Here is a 14,121-nt window from a genome sequence, read left to right on the forward strand (position 1 = left end):
GCCACGACTGCCGCCGCACATGAACCGCTCCGCCGATCAAACTCGACGCTGGAACACCGCAATGCGGCACCTTTGTTATGCGCCGAATCCGCCAGCCGCTTGCCTAATTTAAATACACCCGGCTAGCCGGGGCATGACTTTGCCCAGAGAAACGATGAGCAGATCGCTTTTGACACCAGGCAAACTGTGGTTGTTTGCGCCTTGGCGGTCTTCCTTTCCTGTTTGACCATCCCGCGTAAGAGACCGAAAGGAGCCAGTCACACACAGAGAGAGATACACATAGCCGTTTTTGCCACGACGACCCGATCAGCAACTCTTCGCGGGCAAAGCCCCCATGCTTAGCCTATACGCCAAGAAAGATGTCAAGTCGACGTCGAGCCCAGCCGGCTCGTCGACCGGCCGGTGTCATGACCAGAAACAACATTAGGCAGTCCACGTCGCGTCTTATTGGCACCTCTCTCGGCTCTGTCATGTTAGATAAAACGGAACGGCCTTCCTACGAAGGATGATTTTTGTTTTCTCCTGACAAATTACCAATTACTCTCGTTCTCTTTTCCCACATAATATTACGACATTTTAATTAATAGAAACGACCATTTGAACGGAAAGAACTGGATTTCTTAGATTCAAACCACGCCCACGTATTAATGATGAAGCACCACCAAAGCACCACTCTCCACCGCGTCGCTGCGGCCATGCTCGCCCTGTCGTCGGCGCAGACCGCGGCCGCGGCGGCCGTCGGAGCACGTACCAACAGCGGCAACGACGTCATCAACGCGGCCTTCGCCCAGGTGCAGTCGCGGGTCATCGAGTGCCCCAAGGTCCACGTCTTCGGCGCGCGCGAGACGCTGCAGCCCCAGGGCTTCGGCACCGCCAAGTCCGTCGTTGACTCCGTCCTGCGCGCCCACAACGGCTCTGTCACGGCCGAGGACATCATCTACCCCGCTGCTGGCGGGGATAACGCGGCCTATGCGGCGAGTGCCAAGGCGGGCGTGGAGGCCGTGGTGCGGCAGACCAAGTCGTTCGCCGATATGTGTCCCCAGGCCAAGATCGTCATGGTGGGATATTCGCAGGTGCGTCCTTTTATGATTGCCCACTTCAGGTCACGACACTTCACTGATCGAGGGAGCCAAAATGACATCAATAAGCATATTTCTAATCAATCAACGCGATAGGGGGCTCAAATTATGGATGACGCACTGTGCGGCGGTTCCAGCGCCGCGGGTGGGAACACTCAGGCGCCCCGCGTCGCCGACATGCTCGACAGCCGCATCGCCGCCGTGATCATGATGGGCAACCCGCGCCACGCCGACGGGTTGTCATACAACGTCGGCACAGCCGAGGCGAGCGGTGTACGTATCCCTCACCAGCCAGATAGATCACGCCGCCCTCCGAAAGAGCTAGTTTGCTAACATACGTGCCTCCCTCTTAGTTCGCCGCCCGCCCGCAAGGCTTCGAGTGCCCCGACTTCGCCGCGCGCATACAGTCCTACTGCGACGCCGACGACCCGTTCTGCGCCAAGGGAAACGACACGGCGGCGCACCAGGAGTACGGCCAGCGGTACGGCCAGGAGGCTCTGGCGTTCGTGCAGAAGAAGCTGGCCGAGATGCCGACGCCGCAGGCTATCGAGGAGGAGGAACCCGTGAGCGACAAGCTCATCGTGGCCGGCAAAGACAAGGAGTCGGTCGCCTCTGCGTTAACCGCGGGACTTTCTCTGGTTGCTTTAGCGATGATGCTGTGCGCATAATATTCTTCACTTCCCCAAGCAGCCTCGACTGTATATTCCGTAGGGTAGTTTCATAATTCACACTCTTTGCCGTTGTCTCAGGCATCTTTTACAACCAAGCCAGTGAAATTCATTGCTTCTTGATTGTTACTATCTGTAAAGCATCCATATCTCATAATATCCTGTGCACGGAGAATCTACTAAAAGTACTGTGATATCTGAGACCATAGTAAACACAAGGAGACCTGTGGCGTTTGTTGCCTCAACCAGGATCATCTCAGCTGACACATATCAAAGTAAGCTAAGTGCCTGCACGCGCTTATCAGCGAGCATGTAGAGACGATCCATCGGCACTTTGCCCCCTGTCTTCAAGCTGAGCAGCTGAGCGCTCTTGATGAGGTTCTTGATCTCTCGTCCGTTGAGGTTGAGCTGAGACAGCTTCTCGAGGGACTCATCGTTGATATCGAATTTGTCCCGCCCGGCGCGGTCGATGAAGTTCTCCCATACCTGGCGACGCGCCGCGTTGGTAAGGTCGTGGTAGGGCAGGAACAAGTCCACGCGGGACTGGAACGCGTGGTCGATGCTGGATATGCGGTTCGTGGTGAGGAATAGGATGCCCTGGTAGTACTCGAGCTTGGTGAGGAAGATGGAGACCAGCTCATTCCGGGCAAGACTCTCGTTGGTGCGGGTACCGAGGAACACGTCGGCTTCGTCCAGGAGAAGCATGGCGTTCCACATGCGACACAACTCAAGGGCACGCTCCAGAGACTTCTCTACATCGGAAGGCTTTGTGCCAAGATCACCAGCGCTCATGAGATAGAGCGGCACACGAGAGCGCTCGGCAACGGCTTCGGCAGTAAAGGTCTTGCCCACACCAGGCGGGCCGAACATAAGGATGATGAGGCCGCGACCTTTGTCAGGAATGAAGTCGTCAAAGTCCGTCTTGGAGAGAGATTTGTTCTCGACGAACGCCCAGGCCAGATCTTTCTCACCCTCCGGGAGAACCAGCTTCTCGAATGCTTCATCATTCCAGGTCATGTCCTGCAGCTCGCTAACCTGCAGCTCGCACCACTCTTTGGCCTTCATGTCGAATCCTTTCATCCACGGTGTCGACAGAAGGCACTGCTCGTCGGTCAGAGTCTGGAGGTTTTCAATACGCTCAGCAGGCCCTTTGGCAACCGTCGAGACTTCGACCGGTGCCGCAGAGAAGTCCATCTCGTATGGAGTATCGGAAAGATCAGGGTCAGGCGCTTCGGCTTCGTCAGAAGTCTCTTCACCGGAAAGGGATCGAAGTTTGGGCTTCACAATGTTGCAGCTTCGGTAATATGCGTAGGCGTCTACGCATACCTTGCCTGCCACGGGCCGTTGTTCCGGCTTCTCTGTCTCCAGTAGAATCTTGGTGCCGTTACAGAGCATGTACTTGTAGCCGCGAAGGCTCTCGAACTTGCGCCCTCGCTCAATGAAAGCACTCTTGGTTTTCTCAACGTCGGCGATGAAGGAGATGGGATAGACGGGTAGTGCTTGGACCCGTCTGTTCCCGTCAAACTCCTGCATGGTGACACTTGTAGTTGCGAATCCGCTTCCCTCGCCGTTCCAGTCGACGTACTCGATGTCGATAACCCAGGCTGCGGGACAGGTTCTGGTTTCAGGGATAAATCTGTATTTGACTACCCGGCAGATGACGTCAACGCCGAAGAACCTGGTCATGACGAGCTCGTTTGGGGGAATATTTGCCAAATGTTGCTGAAGTTCACCTTGCCCGTCTTCTTGGTCAGAGCATGAGAGAGAACTGAAGATGCGATGACAGGGGTGAGGAAGGCGAGGAGAGCAGTGGCCGCATTCTTCAGTTTTCCGGCTTCGGTCGTGGCTTGGTACTTCTTCAGATCGTCCCAGCGATGGACGAGCGACATGAAAGGAGGTTCAAAGGTGTAATTGATAACCTCAAGGTCAAGGTCTTGGTACTTATGCAGGACCTTGTCGAGAACCTTGCGCATGGATGCATCCTGGACAGTAATGTCCGAAGTGATCCAATGCTTGTTCTTGTATTCATGTCGGTGGATGATGGGCACCTGTGAAGCCCGTTTCTGAAGGTCGGCTTCTTCGTCGTCGACGACGGCAAACTCACTCCATCTGACCTGACAAGATTGCTGTAGACAGCGATGATGGTACCAGTTGCTGATCAGTTTGGAGGAGTAACCAAGCTTGGATGCCTCGGAAGCACCACTGCTGTTCTTGTCGAGTGCCATGACCTCGACGCCCTCTAGAACCTGGGCATGGTCTTTCCGGGTCTTCTGGGTCTTCATCTCTTCAGAATCGGATTCAGATTCCGAAGCAGAATTGTCACTGTCGCTCGAGGAAGTATCCTCGAATTCGTACTCTTTTGATTCGGTTAGCTAGCTGCAATATTTCGTCGTGGACAAGTAATACCTACTCCGTCTTGGTTCACGCGGCATATTGATATAGTTACGGCTGTGCGGCTTTGTACCTGATGTGAAGAATTGGGAATAAGGAGATGAGATTGATGAGGACTGAGGGGGAATCTGCTGTGAGGCAAAATCTAGATATATATAACTGTGGGTGTATCTACCATTGACCTGAGGCAACCAAGGAACCCAGGCAACGCTACGATGGAAGTCAGCAACAGCGCATGTTTGCATCTGATATAGCAGGCAGCAGCTGCAGGCAGATAAAGGTTAGTGGCTATGTTTTCTCCAGGCTTAAGGCTTAGAGGCAGTGTAACCGATGCAATGTGGGTCGCCAAGCCGTTGTAGCTTCCGGTTGGTTAGCGGCTAGGCAGAACCAGGGGTAGTGTGGGGAGGCGGCTGCCCTATCGTCTGCACCTTCCGTGTAAGTGCAACCAACGGCTGCGCAAACAGGTCGAAAGGTCTGAGTCACAGCCACGAAATTGTGCATTGTGAGTCCTTCCTGCGCAGCTGCCTGGGGGGAACACACATCGAGTCCTCACATCAATGCAAATGACTCAAAGAACCCCAGCCCATCATTTGCAGGTCCAGCTTGAAGCCAAGTCTGCATTCCCTTGATTGTCATACGTCGCCTTCTTCGGGTACGGACATATAGGCCTCTGCCTGTAGACCGCGAGATCATCCGCATCATCATCCCAGGCCGTCGCGACGATGGAGTCGACGGCGGTGCCATTCTCGGTCCACCGCATGAGCGCCAGTAGGGCATCGTGCTGAGGGTCCTGAAACCCGGGCACTGAGTAACCACCGCTTGCTGCAGTCCCAGGAAGCCTGGCGGGCTGGCCCCACGAGCCGATGTACCAGGGCGCCCGGACCGCGGCCGGTGAGCCCATGCAGTGCTGCATCCCCGGGACCTGGAAGTAGCGGAAGAAATCGTCTACGCCGCCACCGCCTAGCGCCTTGATCGTTTCGTTGTAGTAGTGAAGCGAGGAGCGCGCGGAAATGAGGCCGTCGGACAGACCCTGGTACAAGATGACCTTGCCGCCGGCGCTCCGGAACCCGCTGATGTCGAAGTGGTCGGCAGTGGCGTTGCCCGGGTTGGCCCGGACCGAGTCATAGAATACTTGTTCGCTGTATTGCTTCCAGTTCCAGGACTTGTCTTCGTACACCCAGTACTTTTCCCACTGAGTATCAAAGTTATCTGCTGCACCGTGGAGGGTATAAACATCCCACTGGTTCTCGCCGCTGAGCTCAAGCCCGTTGTATACCAGGTCTCCCTTGGACGTGTAATAATCACCCCAAACCTTCTTGGCCGTTTCGATTTGTTGTGACGTCAGACAGTTCCTGGAGTCGACGCCTTTCTTGCCACATTGGACGACGCTGAGATCCGGCTTACATGCTTCTGGAGTGCTGATTATGTTATCCTGGAGACCGTCGATCTTGTCACATTGAGACAGGACGGTGGAAGCGAGGAGACTGTACTGGGCTGTCGTGGTGAAGGCCTTCGGGTCGGTCGATGGAAGGTTCCAAGTCCCCAACGCTGTCAGCCAGGTCATGAGGCCCGTCGTATACCATGCCGGCGCACCCACCAGCACCCCGTTGAAGCTATTGGGGCTGATCTGGATCTCCTTCAAACCTTGCCTGCCTCCCGTCGAGCAGCCAGAGTAGTAAGAATACGCAACATCCCGGCCGTAGTAGGCTGCAGTAAGACGTTTTCCCAGATCGATCGAGCCATGCATGGCTCTGTAGCCCCAGTCCTTCTGCGCCTCTACATTCTTGTAGGCCCAGGTCTGCGTCGACGCAGAGTTGTGCCCTGTGTCGGTTGATAATGTGGCAAAGCCATAGCGTGGCCCAGGGGCCATGTCTACCCAGTCGATACCTCCCAAGAAGCCCCCATTCCCTGTGGCCAAGAACCTCGAGTTCCAGTTGCTCTTCGTGGGGAGAAACAAGCCGAACCTGTAGGATGATGTGGTGGACGAGGAAGCACGAATGATGACAGCACACAGCTCGGGGAGATTTGTGGCATTGAGCGGGTAGCCTAGATTGGAAGCGCCCTCTCCAAAAGAGCCTCCTCCAGGGACCGAGTACGCCAGTTCAACTGAGGCACCCTGGGGCAATGCGGCAGTAAAGGTAGACGCCGAACAGTCGCCAGCTTGCGAGCCGCTTCTCGGTTGGGATCTAGCAGCTGCATACTGCAGAGCCAGCGTTGAAACGGCCCACAATATGGGTAAAGAGATAAGAGCCATTCGGAAGAGTTGCTCATAGGACGGGTAAACTGATTTCGCTGCAACGTCTGCTCCATCTCCCCGGCTCGCTTGAAGGCAGACGAAATTGCTTTATATTAACTTGTTTATCCGTACTAAGGGGCCCGGAACTCGGGCTGACTAAGACGTACCTCTCGCCGGGCTCCCATGAGCTACCTTCCCATCTGGGCCATCGCGCATCCCTGGCTTCGTGACAGCAGCTGTGGTCATGGGCTTCGTCCTGGATCCCTTACACGCCAAGCCGGCACAAGCTTAGGTGAGGGCGGGTTGCATTAGAAGGCAATGAGGAAGGTCCGGACCGTACTAACGAAATGTGCGTAGTCGATTTGGCTAGGGCAAGATTCCGTCCGTGGCGCTGAGAGAGGGTGGTCAGGATCAGCTTTTGTGCTACACGACAGTAGCAGCTCACTGGATATCCAGGAAGACTAGTAAGACTAGGGGAAAGGCGTTGCTGACGTGCTCAAATATCTTAGAAGATTTGGGCAGGCAGCCGATATGTCGTAAGCTCCCCCTGTACCGCTTGAGAATTTCTATTGGCGGCATATCACGCCTGACTACCCCACGTCATCATATCAGTTCTCTAGATTGCGGTTCGTCATATTGTCGGGTCCGCTGCAATGCCCACGTCTTTTACGCCAATGACAACATCCCGCGCAAGCCCGGGGAAAATCAATAGCTCATGTTTAGCGTCGGAAGGTATGCGGTCATGAGGTTCAGTTCCAAGAGGGTGGTCGCCGGGTCAGCCAGCCCCAATCTTTGCACAGCTTCAAGTGGCGCGCTATATAAAGCTTACCTTACATCGAGGCGGTGTGTTCCGAGGTAAAGGCAGATTTCGGCTACTTGATGTCGGCAGTTCGAAATCTCAGGCAATACGAAGTAACCTGGGTGACGGGAAGATTGGCTCTGACTGGGCATGTCTGCCACTTTATGGCACACAGCCAATATGGCTCCTACCACTCTGGAGATTAAAGATTGGTGGCACATCATTACTTCTGCATGGTCTTTCGTTTATTGAGAAAAGGCTTGCTCCTTTCGAGTCTTTTACATCGTTTGGGCCAGCCTGTTTAGTGTCACTTGGAAGAAGCAATAGAGACGGAAGTAAGGAAGACGAATAATGGTTCATTGAAGGTTATCGTGATTTACATAAGTAACTTTACCGTAACCAACTTGATATACCGACCCCAACCCGCCTTTTATTACTTATGAACTCGAGTATACATAGATACGTATAGGCGTCAATGCGTATAGATAGGAGAACCGCATGCCGTACCATACAATACGCTTGCATTGGTGCACAGACACAAAATGGAGATCATTTTTCTCTCTCGAGATAGTGGTTCGCATATATGCATTGCGTTCTAATGTGAAGACCTTGCATGAGTGCAACCTGGGGAACCAGTAATAGAAATGGTAGTCACGATGGCCGCAGTTGTAACCTTCTCACAATTTATGACCCGGCGTCTTGAGTCATGAAACGGCCAGAAGACACTCGGTTAATATTGATACGGGCTTATGTGGTTCTGGTTGCGATGGGGCTGCACGGTCGTGTTTGGCCCCCTTTTTATTGTCACGAGGGTAAAGAGCAACCACATGGAGACCATCTACCACACCGCCGGACTCTAGATGAGATGCTACAATAGGAATACCCATGTCACGTCCACGGTCTTGTTGAACCTGATGTTGGTACGTAAGCCTTTACCGCAGTTTTCACTCAGCTCTATTTCGACAGGGACTGGAATAGTCAATCTGCCTACCGCGCGCAAAACATGACTCCCTAAAGACAATACTAACTGTCTTCAAGTCCCTAAGCACAATTCGATCTTAGGTGCGCCTTTAGGATGCGAGCAGGAGCCTAATGTATTTTTGGAAATGTGTTGTTTTTCTGTTCACTCCTCTGACCACCGAGTTATCTGTATTTATGGACCATCCACGCCGCGCCTAGAAAACATGCAACACAACCAGAACGATGTTTTCAATGTTTTGAAATCTCTCGAACCATTTACCTGGGGATGGGGACCGGTTTTATGAAGATCGAGTCGCATCAGAATGCGTGTGTTCCCCCCACAGTCCCCCAACTATCCTCCCAACGACCGAACGATCATCACCGAATAATTCCGTTTCGAAACCAATCACACCCTCGTACTAATATGAGTTCCCTTCCTCATTGGCCAGCAGGGCGATGTCCATTCCGAGTGCTGCAGAGGGTCCGACGGCGGCTGGCGACTGAACGGGCTCCTCGGCGCCGGATCCGCTCCATCCACCAGGTAAAACGAGAACGCCAAGGCAGGACGAACGACGGAAGCAATTATAGAAATAAGCTAACCAAGCTCATGTCCTGACACAGAGTTTGTCGGAGATGGCAGGGTCTTGAGTCGCCTTCGCCGGCGTGCAGGCCTGCCCCAATGAAACCCGCAGGGGTGCTAGTTTGCATGATCGACGCAGGGGTCAGGGGCTATCGTGAGACCGGTCTGCGGTCCAGACACTCTGCGCCCACGGCCCAGTTCCCCAGGACATTTCTTGGCTGTTTATATAGCTCGGTTGCGCCTGCTTGTCACTGTTCGATCTTCTTGTCAATCCTCTTGGCATCTCATCTTTTTCTCCATTTGTTTCTTTGTAATACTTTTTGGTGGTTTCCACTATTTCAACATCATGTTGCTGGCTTCTCTTCTCATTGCAGCACACGGTAAGTCTAAGTTCCTTGTAGTAACTACCCTCTTCTAGCTGTTTTGTAACGGGCACTAACAAGAATATTGGGCATCACAGCACTGGTTGCGTCTGCTGATTCCGGTTCCGACGTTCCCTACCTCGATGTCACCAGCCTGCACTTCAAGCGCGCCGACGCCGTGCCGCTGCGCATCATGCCGGTCGGCGCCTCGGTGACGTTCGGCGTCGGCTCGACGACGGGCGACAGCTACCGCAAGGACCTGCTGGACCTGCTGAAGGCGCAGGGCACGACGGCCGAGATGGTGGGCTCGCGCAAGAACGGCAAGGACCTGGCCAACAACCAGGTCGAGGCCACTTCGGGCTTCGTCATCAGCCAGATCGCCAAGGCCGTCCAGAAGGCCACGCCGCAGTTCAAGCCCAACCTGGTCCTGCTCGACGCCGGCACCAACAACTGCAACAAGGGCGGTGAGGTCCCCGACGCCGGCACCAGTGTCGGCGCCATGATCGACGAGATCTACAAGGACAGCCCCGGCGCCACCGTCGTGCTCGCCACCGTCCTCGCCACCAAGGACGCCGACCAGGACAAGTGCCGCGTCGGCGTCAACACCCAGTACCAGGTCCTGGCGACCGACATGGCGGCCAAGAAGGCCAAGTTTGTCCTCGTCGACATGCGCTCCGCCGACGGCCCCACCACGACCGACCTCAGCGACTCGCGTCACCCCAACGACGCCGGCTACGCCAAGATGGCCAAGGTCTGGCTCAAGGGTATCCAGGAGGCCCAGACCAAGGGCTTCCTGACCGCGCCCGCGGCCGTCGCCGCCGACACCGGCTCCGACAAGCACAACAAGGGAGGCAAGAACCAGGGCGGCGCGGCCAAGAACGGCACCGCTCCCGCCACCGGAGGCAAGCCCAAGAAGGGTGGCCATCACGGCGGGGCCAAGAACGCCACTGAGCCGGCCACCGGCAAGAAGGGAGGTCATAAGGGCCAGCCAGCCAAGAATGCCACGGAACCGGCGACGGGCGGGAACAGGGGCGGCAAGGGCGGTCAGAAGGGTAGCACTCCCGGCCAGAAGCAGAACTCCACCAAAGGAGCTACACCTACAAACAAGACTGGTGGTGCCAAACCCACCGGCCCGGTAAAGGCCGGCTCCTCGGTGGCCTACGAACTCCATGCTTTCGTCACTGCGAGCATGATGGGTGCTGCAGTGTATTTCTTGTTGTAGTCGAGAGTAGCCGACCCTCGCTTCCTAATAAAACATCGCGCAGCCTGGCACCGTTGTCAGCTCTACCCACATAATTAGGGGTTAGCTTTTCAAGTTTTACTACAAAAAGGCCAATGAAGGTGTGATACCTTGATTTTGAAATACAACCATGATGTCCTTTCCCTGTCTACAAAGCCTCTTGTCTACATAGGACCCGTGATTAAATCCAGTTCATAACACCAGTGGTCGGATGTGTCAGGCTCGTATGGGTTGCCAGTCTTATCTACTGGTTCGTTACCCTTCCACACCACACCGATTAGCTCTGCGCATTGCCGCTCCGCTAGCGTCATCTTCTGATCCTCCAGCTTTTGCAGGACCTCCGGTACGCGGTTGGTCCAGTAGTCCTGCCAGCATACCTGGAGTTGCGTAGCGTCGCCCGAAACGTCGTCAATTCTGCCCCTGAAACTCGTCCACCATGATGTCGAGTACCTTGATCAGTTCCATTTCTTCTTGCTGGATTTCTTCGACTTCATCTCGATCTCTGGCCTCGTAAGGCTCCTGCTGGCTGCAAACAGCTTCCGCATTACAGCAAGTATGGGTGAGATCAAGAGTGAAGAACCCAATGAACCTCATGCTAGTTAAGTATAGTGATTTGATAATCTCCTTTGGAAACCCGTGAAAGATCATGGTGAAATCGATGTCTGCAATATGTCCCTGCCTTAACCAAGGAGGGTAAAACTCCGACATTGTTGTTTCTTGACGCTTCAACATGTATATGAATGGCGTGCAGCCTGTTGCAGAGCATGCACACCAACAGGAGTCGGAGAGGCTAATTGGCAGCACCGCAGCTGTGATTCGAGCCAACTCATCAGTGTCGTATACGTACAGCCTGGGCTGGTTCAACGTGGGCAATAGATGAGAATAGTATATGCTGGTTGTGTATAACACGTAGTGCGCGCTGAAAATTCCAATATCTGGTGTCTGCAGGTCGTCGTCTGAAGACCAGATCTGCCGCTCCAGATCGGCGCCTTGCTTTATGAGCCAGGCGATTTGGCTCGAGAGAACTGTTGTGCACAATCTTGGAATTCCATATTGAACGTCGAGATCAATATCTTGAAATCCCAACTGAAAGGTTATGTCCAAGAATGAAGTATAATAGATAGGGACCTCGTCGTAAATAGTCTGGCCCTTAGAATAGTCGGAAGGAATCATGTCCTCGGGACCGTGAATCCCGTGCTTTCGGAGAGCCTTGTAGACTGCAAGAGCATGTAAGTTCAGAACCTGGACAGATTGAATTATGCCCAAGTACTCTTGCACAGCCCAAGGATGACAAAGGGCGATTTCCTTGAGACCTTCACGTTGAGCCTTGAGTTGGGTGAGGAAAAGCCTCCATCCCCGCAAAGGTATATTGAATCGAAACTCGTTGAGTTTACCCAGTTCTGCATCGCCAATACTGGCACCAGCCTCTAGAAGCATTGCTAAAGAGTCTGAGCATCCACATTGGATGCATTCCGATTGGCCGTGAGATGTAGTGCATATTCTTTGGCTTCCCATCAAGGCGGCAGAAAGCGGAGTTTGATGGCTGCTGTCTTGTTGTTTCAGCAAATTAGCTGTTTTTGCAGCTTGTAGAACGAAAGGAAAACCCGGCAATACATTGTTGCACGCAGCAATGTGTAAAGGTGTATGTCCAAAGAAATTGGCCTCCTTTATTGAGGTAGGATCTTTCTCCAGAAGTGACTTGGCAAGCTGCGTATCCTTTGCCAAGATCGCCATACTCAGCGGACCGCAACCGCATGCTATTGACAGTTAGCTGTGTAAGGGCGATTTTATGTGAATGTCATATACCTTCTGCCAAAGACGGTGACTGTGCCAATTGTCTGTATTCAGTTCCATAGAGCGGTGTTATACTCAATTCAGAGCTCAATGTCATCGGCATTGCTCCCCCTTCAATTTCAGCAATCACGGCCAAACTTTCCAAGTTGGCGGAGTACGATTGAAGTATCCAACCACGGGTATAATGCATGAAATGTCGGTCATCTGCGTAGAATCCTGGCGCCCTATCTATCGATTAGCTTTGAAGTATATGCCAATTTATGTTTTACCACTTTGCTCACCCTCCCCGGATATCGTAGGATATGGGCGGTGCACCATGAAGCACCAAGATTTGCACAATTTCCATTAGTAGAGAAGATTCTAGGAATGCATTACTTTTTCTTCCGTTAGCTTAGATTGTTTGGACACTTTCAAACTTTGCTATAGGAATACTCACGTGTAGGCACGGAACGCTGCGTGAATAAGTGATGCGTTATTGTAGTTGACTGAAAGTGGCGAGGCCTTTCCGTCAGCGAAAAGCCGAATAATCTGCCCCATTGCTTTTTGATGTAGAACAACTTTTGTCTCTGAGCTCCAGTCATATCGAATGTGTGATATCAAGTCAAGAATCCGGAAAGCATTGTCCTTTTTCTCGTCGACTGTCGGATAGTAATAGAATTGCGGAGCGATACTCCCACCTCCAGCTCCTGAACTCATGTCAAACGAGATCCCAATTGCAGCTCTAATAAGCCGCGTTAGACCAGTGTACCTGAAGCCATACTGCCATCTTTGTTCGGGAGATACCTTCCTCGACATAGGGCAGTGTGGCAGATGGCCCTTGGTAGCCAGCTCACTGTACAAGTACAAAGAGCCGAGTGTAAAGTACTTGCGGCGTATCTGCTTCCGATGAGCACATATGCAGGGACTGCTGTTTCTCAATGACGATAGCATTGCATATCGTGATGGGAGCACGTCGCAGACGTCTCTCAAGACCGCCGGCTTGGCGACCAGACGAGTAACTGTCCTTGCCAGATGTCCCTGGATTGAATTAGGGTTAGTTGGGGTGTCATGGATTGGAATAGGTCCACGCCGACCTACCGTATCATCATCCTCCATAGAGTCGACGGTGGAGAGTCTCTGTATATGTCGTTCAATGCCAGCTATTCTGTCGACAAGGTCTGAGCCCTGGTCCTGAATGCACGCGAGATACTCGGACTGGACATTGAGCGACGATTGCAAGGCGTCCTCGGTGTGGCCCAGTTGATCGGATAAGGCTCGGCTTCTAGCAGGTACTTGGCTGGTGGTCGCTTGTAATTCAGGAATGCGATGGTTAATCTTTGCGATTGATTCATGGGTAGCTGCGGCGACAGATAATCCTAATCCGTCAATGGCTAGTTGCAGCGTCGACTGTGTCTGGCCCACGCGCGTACACAGCTGCTGGAGTTTGGGGCGATCCAAAGCATAATGCAGTTTCCCAGTCTTGGCTTTAAGCCGCGATCGCCAGGTTTTGACATCAGTGCTTCCCAACTGCTCGGCGACGAAGCTTTCTAGCGCGTTCAAGCTAGTTTGGTGAAACTCAATGTTTGATTTGATGACGGCTGCTGCCTCTGGAGAGACCGAATCGAGTTTGCTGGTCGTTTCTTTGATGATAGCAAGCGTGCTCGTGAGAAGCTCGTTCTGCCGCCGGGCGGCGCCTAGCTCATCGTCTCGGCACTTCACGGCGTCGAGATACTGACTAATGCCGCTGGCGACTTGGATGCCAAGTGACACAAGACCCGCGACCGAAGCGGCCAAGGATAGCGGGTCAGCCATAGCAGAGTGATTTCGATATGTTAAGCCAAGTGTATTGCAGATCTGAAAACAACAGATCTGCTGTTTCCTTCAGATTTTGTCAGATTTTAGAAACAGGCATACAAGTTGCGGGGAATCTCACAGCGAGTCTTCTCAGTCTATTGGGCTGATCACCGCATAGCGGGGTCTGTTATTTGCTGACTGCATTGGGTAGCTTTGACACAACTGCCAAACCTGCCATC

At 53.3% G+C, this 14,121-nt stretch overlaps 5 protein-coding genes across 5 annotated transcripts; 2 read left to right on the forward strand and 3 right to left on the reverse strand.

Annotated features, from left to right (window-relative positions):
• Positions 1–650: 650 nt before the first annotated feature.
• Positions 651–1,747, forward strand: PG998_003173 (uncharacterized protein; the record flags this gene model as incomplete). Its single annotated transcript, XM_066869991.1, has 3 exons — positions 651–1,073; positions 1,176–1,352; positions 1,433–1,747. 3 exons carry the CDS (start codon positions 651–653, stop codon positions 1,745–1,747), a joined length of 915 nt encoding a protein of 304 aa, XP_066733741.1.
• A 270-nt stretch (positions 1,748–2,017) lies between these two features.
• PG998_003174 (uncharacterized protein) lies at positions 2,018–4,179 on the reverse strand (the record flags this gene model as incomplete). Its single annotated transcript, XM_066869992.1, has 3 exons — positions 2,018–3,365; positions 3,437–4,103; positions 4,158–4,179. 3 exons carry the CDS (start codon positions 4,177–4,179, stop codon positions 2,018–2,020), a joined length of 2,037 nt encoding a protein of 678 aa, XP_066733742.1.
• Positions 4,180–4,724: 545 nt separating this feature from the next.
• On the reverse strand, positions 4,725–6,392 carry PG998_003175 (ferulic acid Esterase/Feruloyl esterase; the record flags this gene model as incomplete). The annotated part of the gene is made up of 1 exon (XM_066869993.1): positions 4,725–6,392. The coding sequence occupies one exon, from the start codon at positions 6,390–6,392 to the stop codon at positions 4,725–4,727; it is 1,668 nt and encodes a 555-aa protein (XP_066733743.1).
• A 2,667-nt stretch (positions 6,393–9,059) lies between these two features.
• PG998_003176 (carbohydrate esterase family 3 protein) lies at positions 9,060–10,297 on the forward strand (the record flags this gene model as incomplete). Its single annotated transcript, XM_066869994.1, has 2 exons — positions 9,060–9,093; positions 9,174–10,297. The coding sequence occupies 2 exons, from the start codon at positions 9,060–9,062 to the stop codon at positions 10,295–10,297; spliced, it is 1,158 nt and encodes a 385-aa protein (XP_066733744.1).
• A 182-nt stretch (positions 10,298–10,479) lies between these two features.
• Positions 10,480–13,900, reverse strand: PG998_003177 (uncharacterized protein; the record flags this gene model as incomplete). Its single annotated transcript, XM_066869995.1, has 6 exons — positions 10,480–10,692; positions 10,766–10,910; positions 11,163–12,072; positions 12,122–12,153; positions 12,546–13,126; positions 13,187–13,900. 6 exons carry the CDS (start codon positions 13,898–13,900, stop codon positions 10,480–10,482), a joined length of 2,595 nt encoding a protein of 864 aa, XP_066733745.1.
• Positions 13,901–14,121: the final 221 nt, after the last annotated feature.

The sequence above is a fragment of the Apiospora kogelbergensis genome, assembly GCF_038363985.1.
Source record: "Apiospora kogelbergensis strain CBS 113332 chromosome Unknown utg000002l_segment0_segment0, whole genome shotgun sequence".
Taxonomy (NCBI): Eukaryota; Fungi; Ascomycota; class Sordariomycetes; order Amphisphaeriales; family Apiosporaceae; genus Apiospora; species Apiospora kogelbergensis.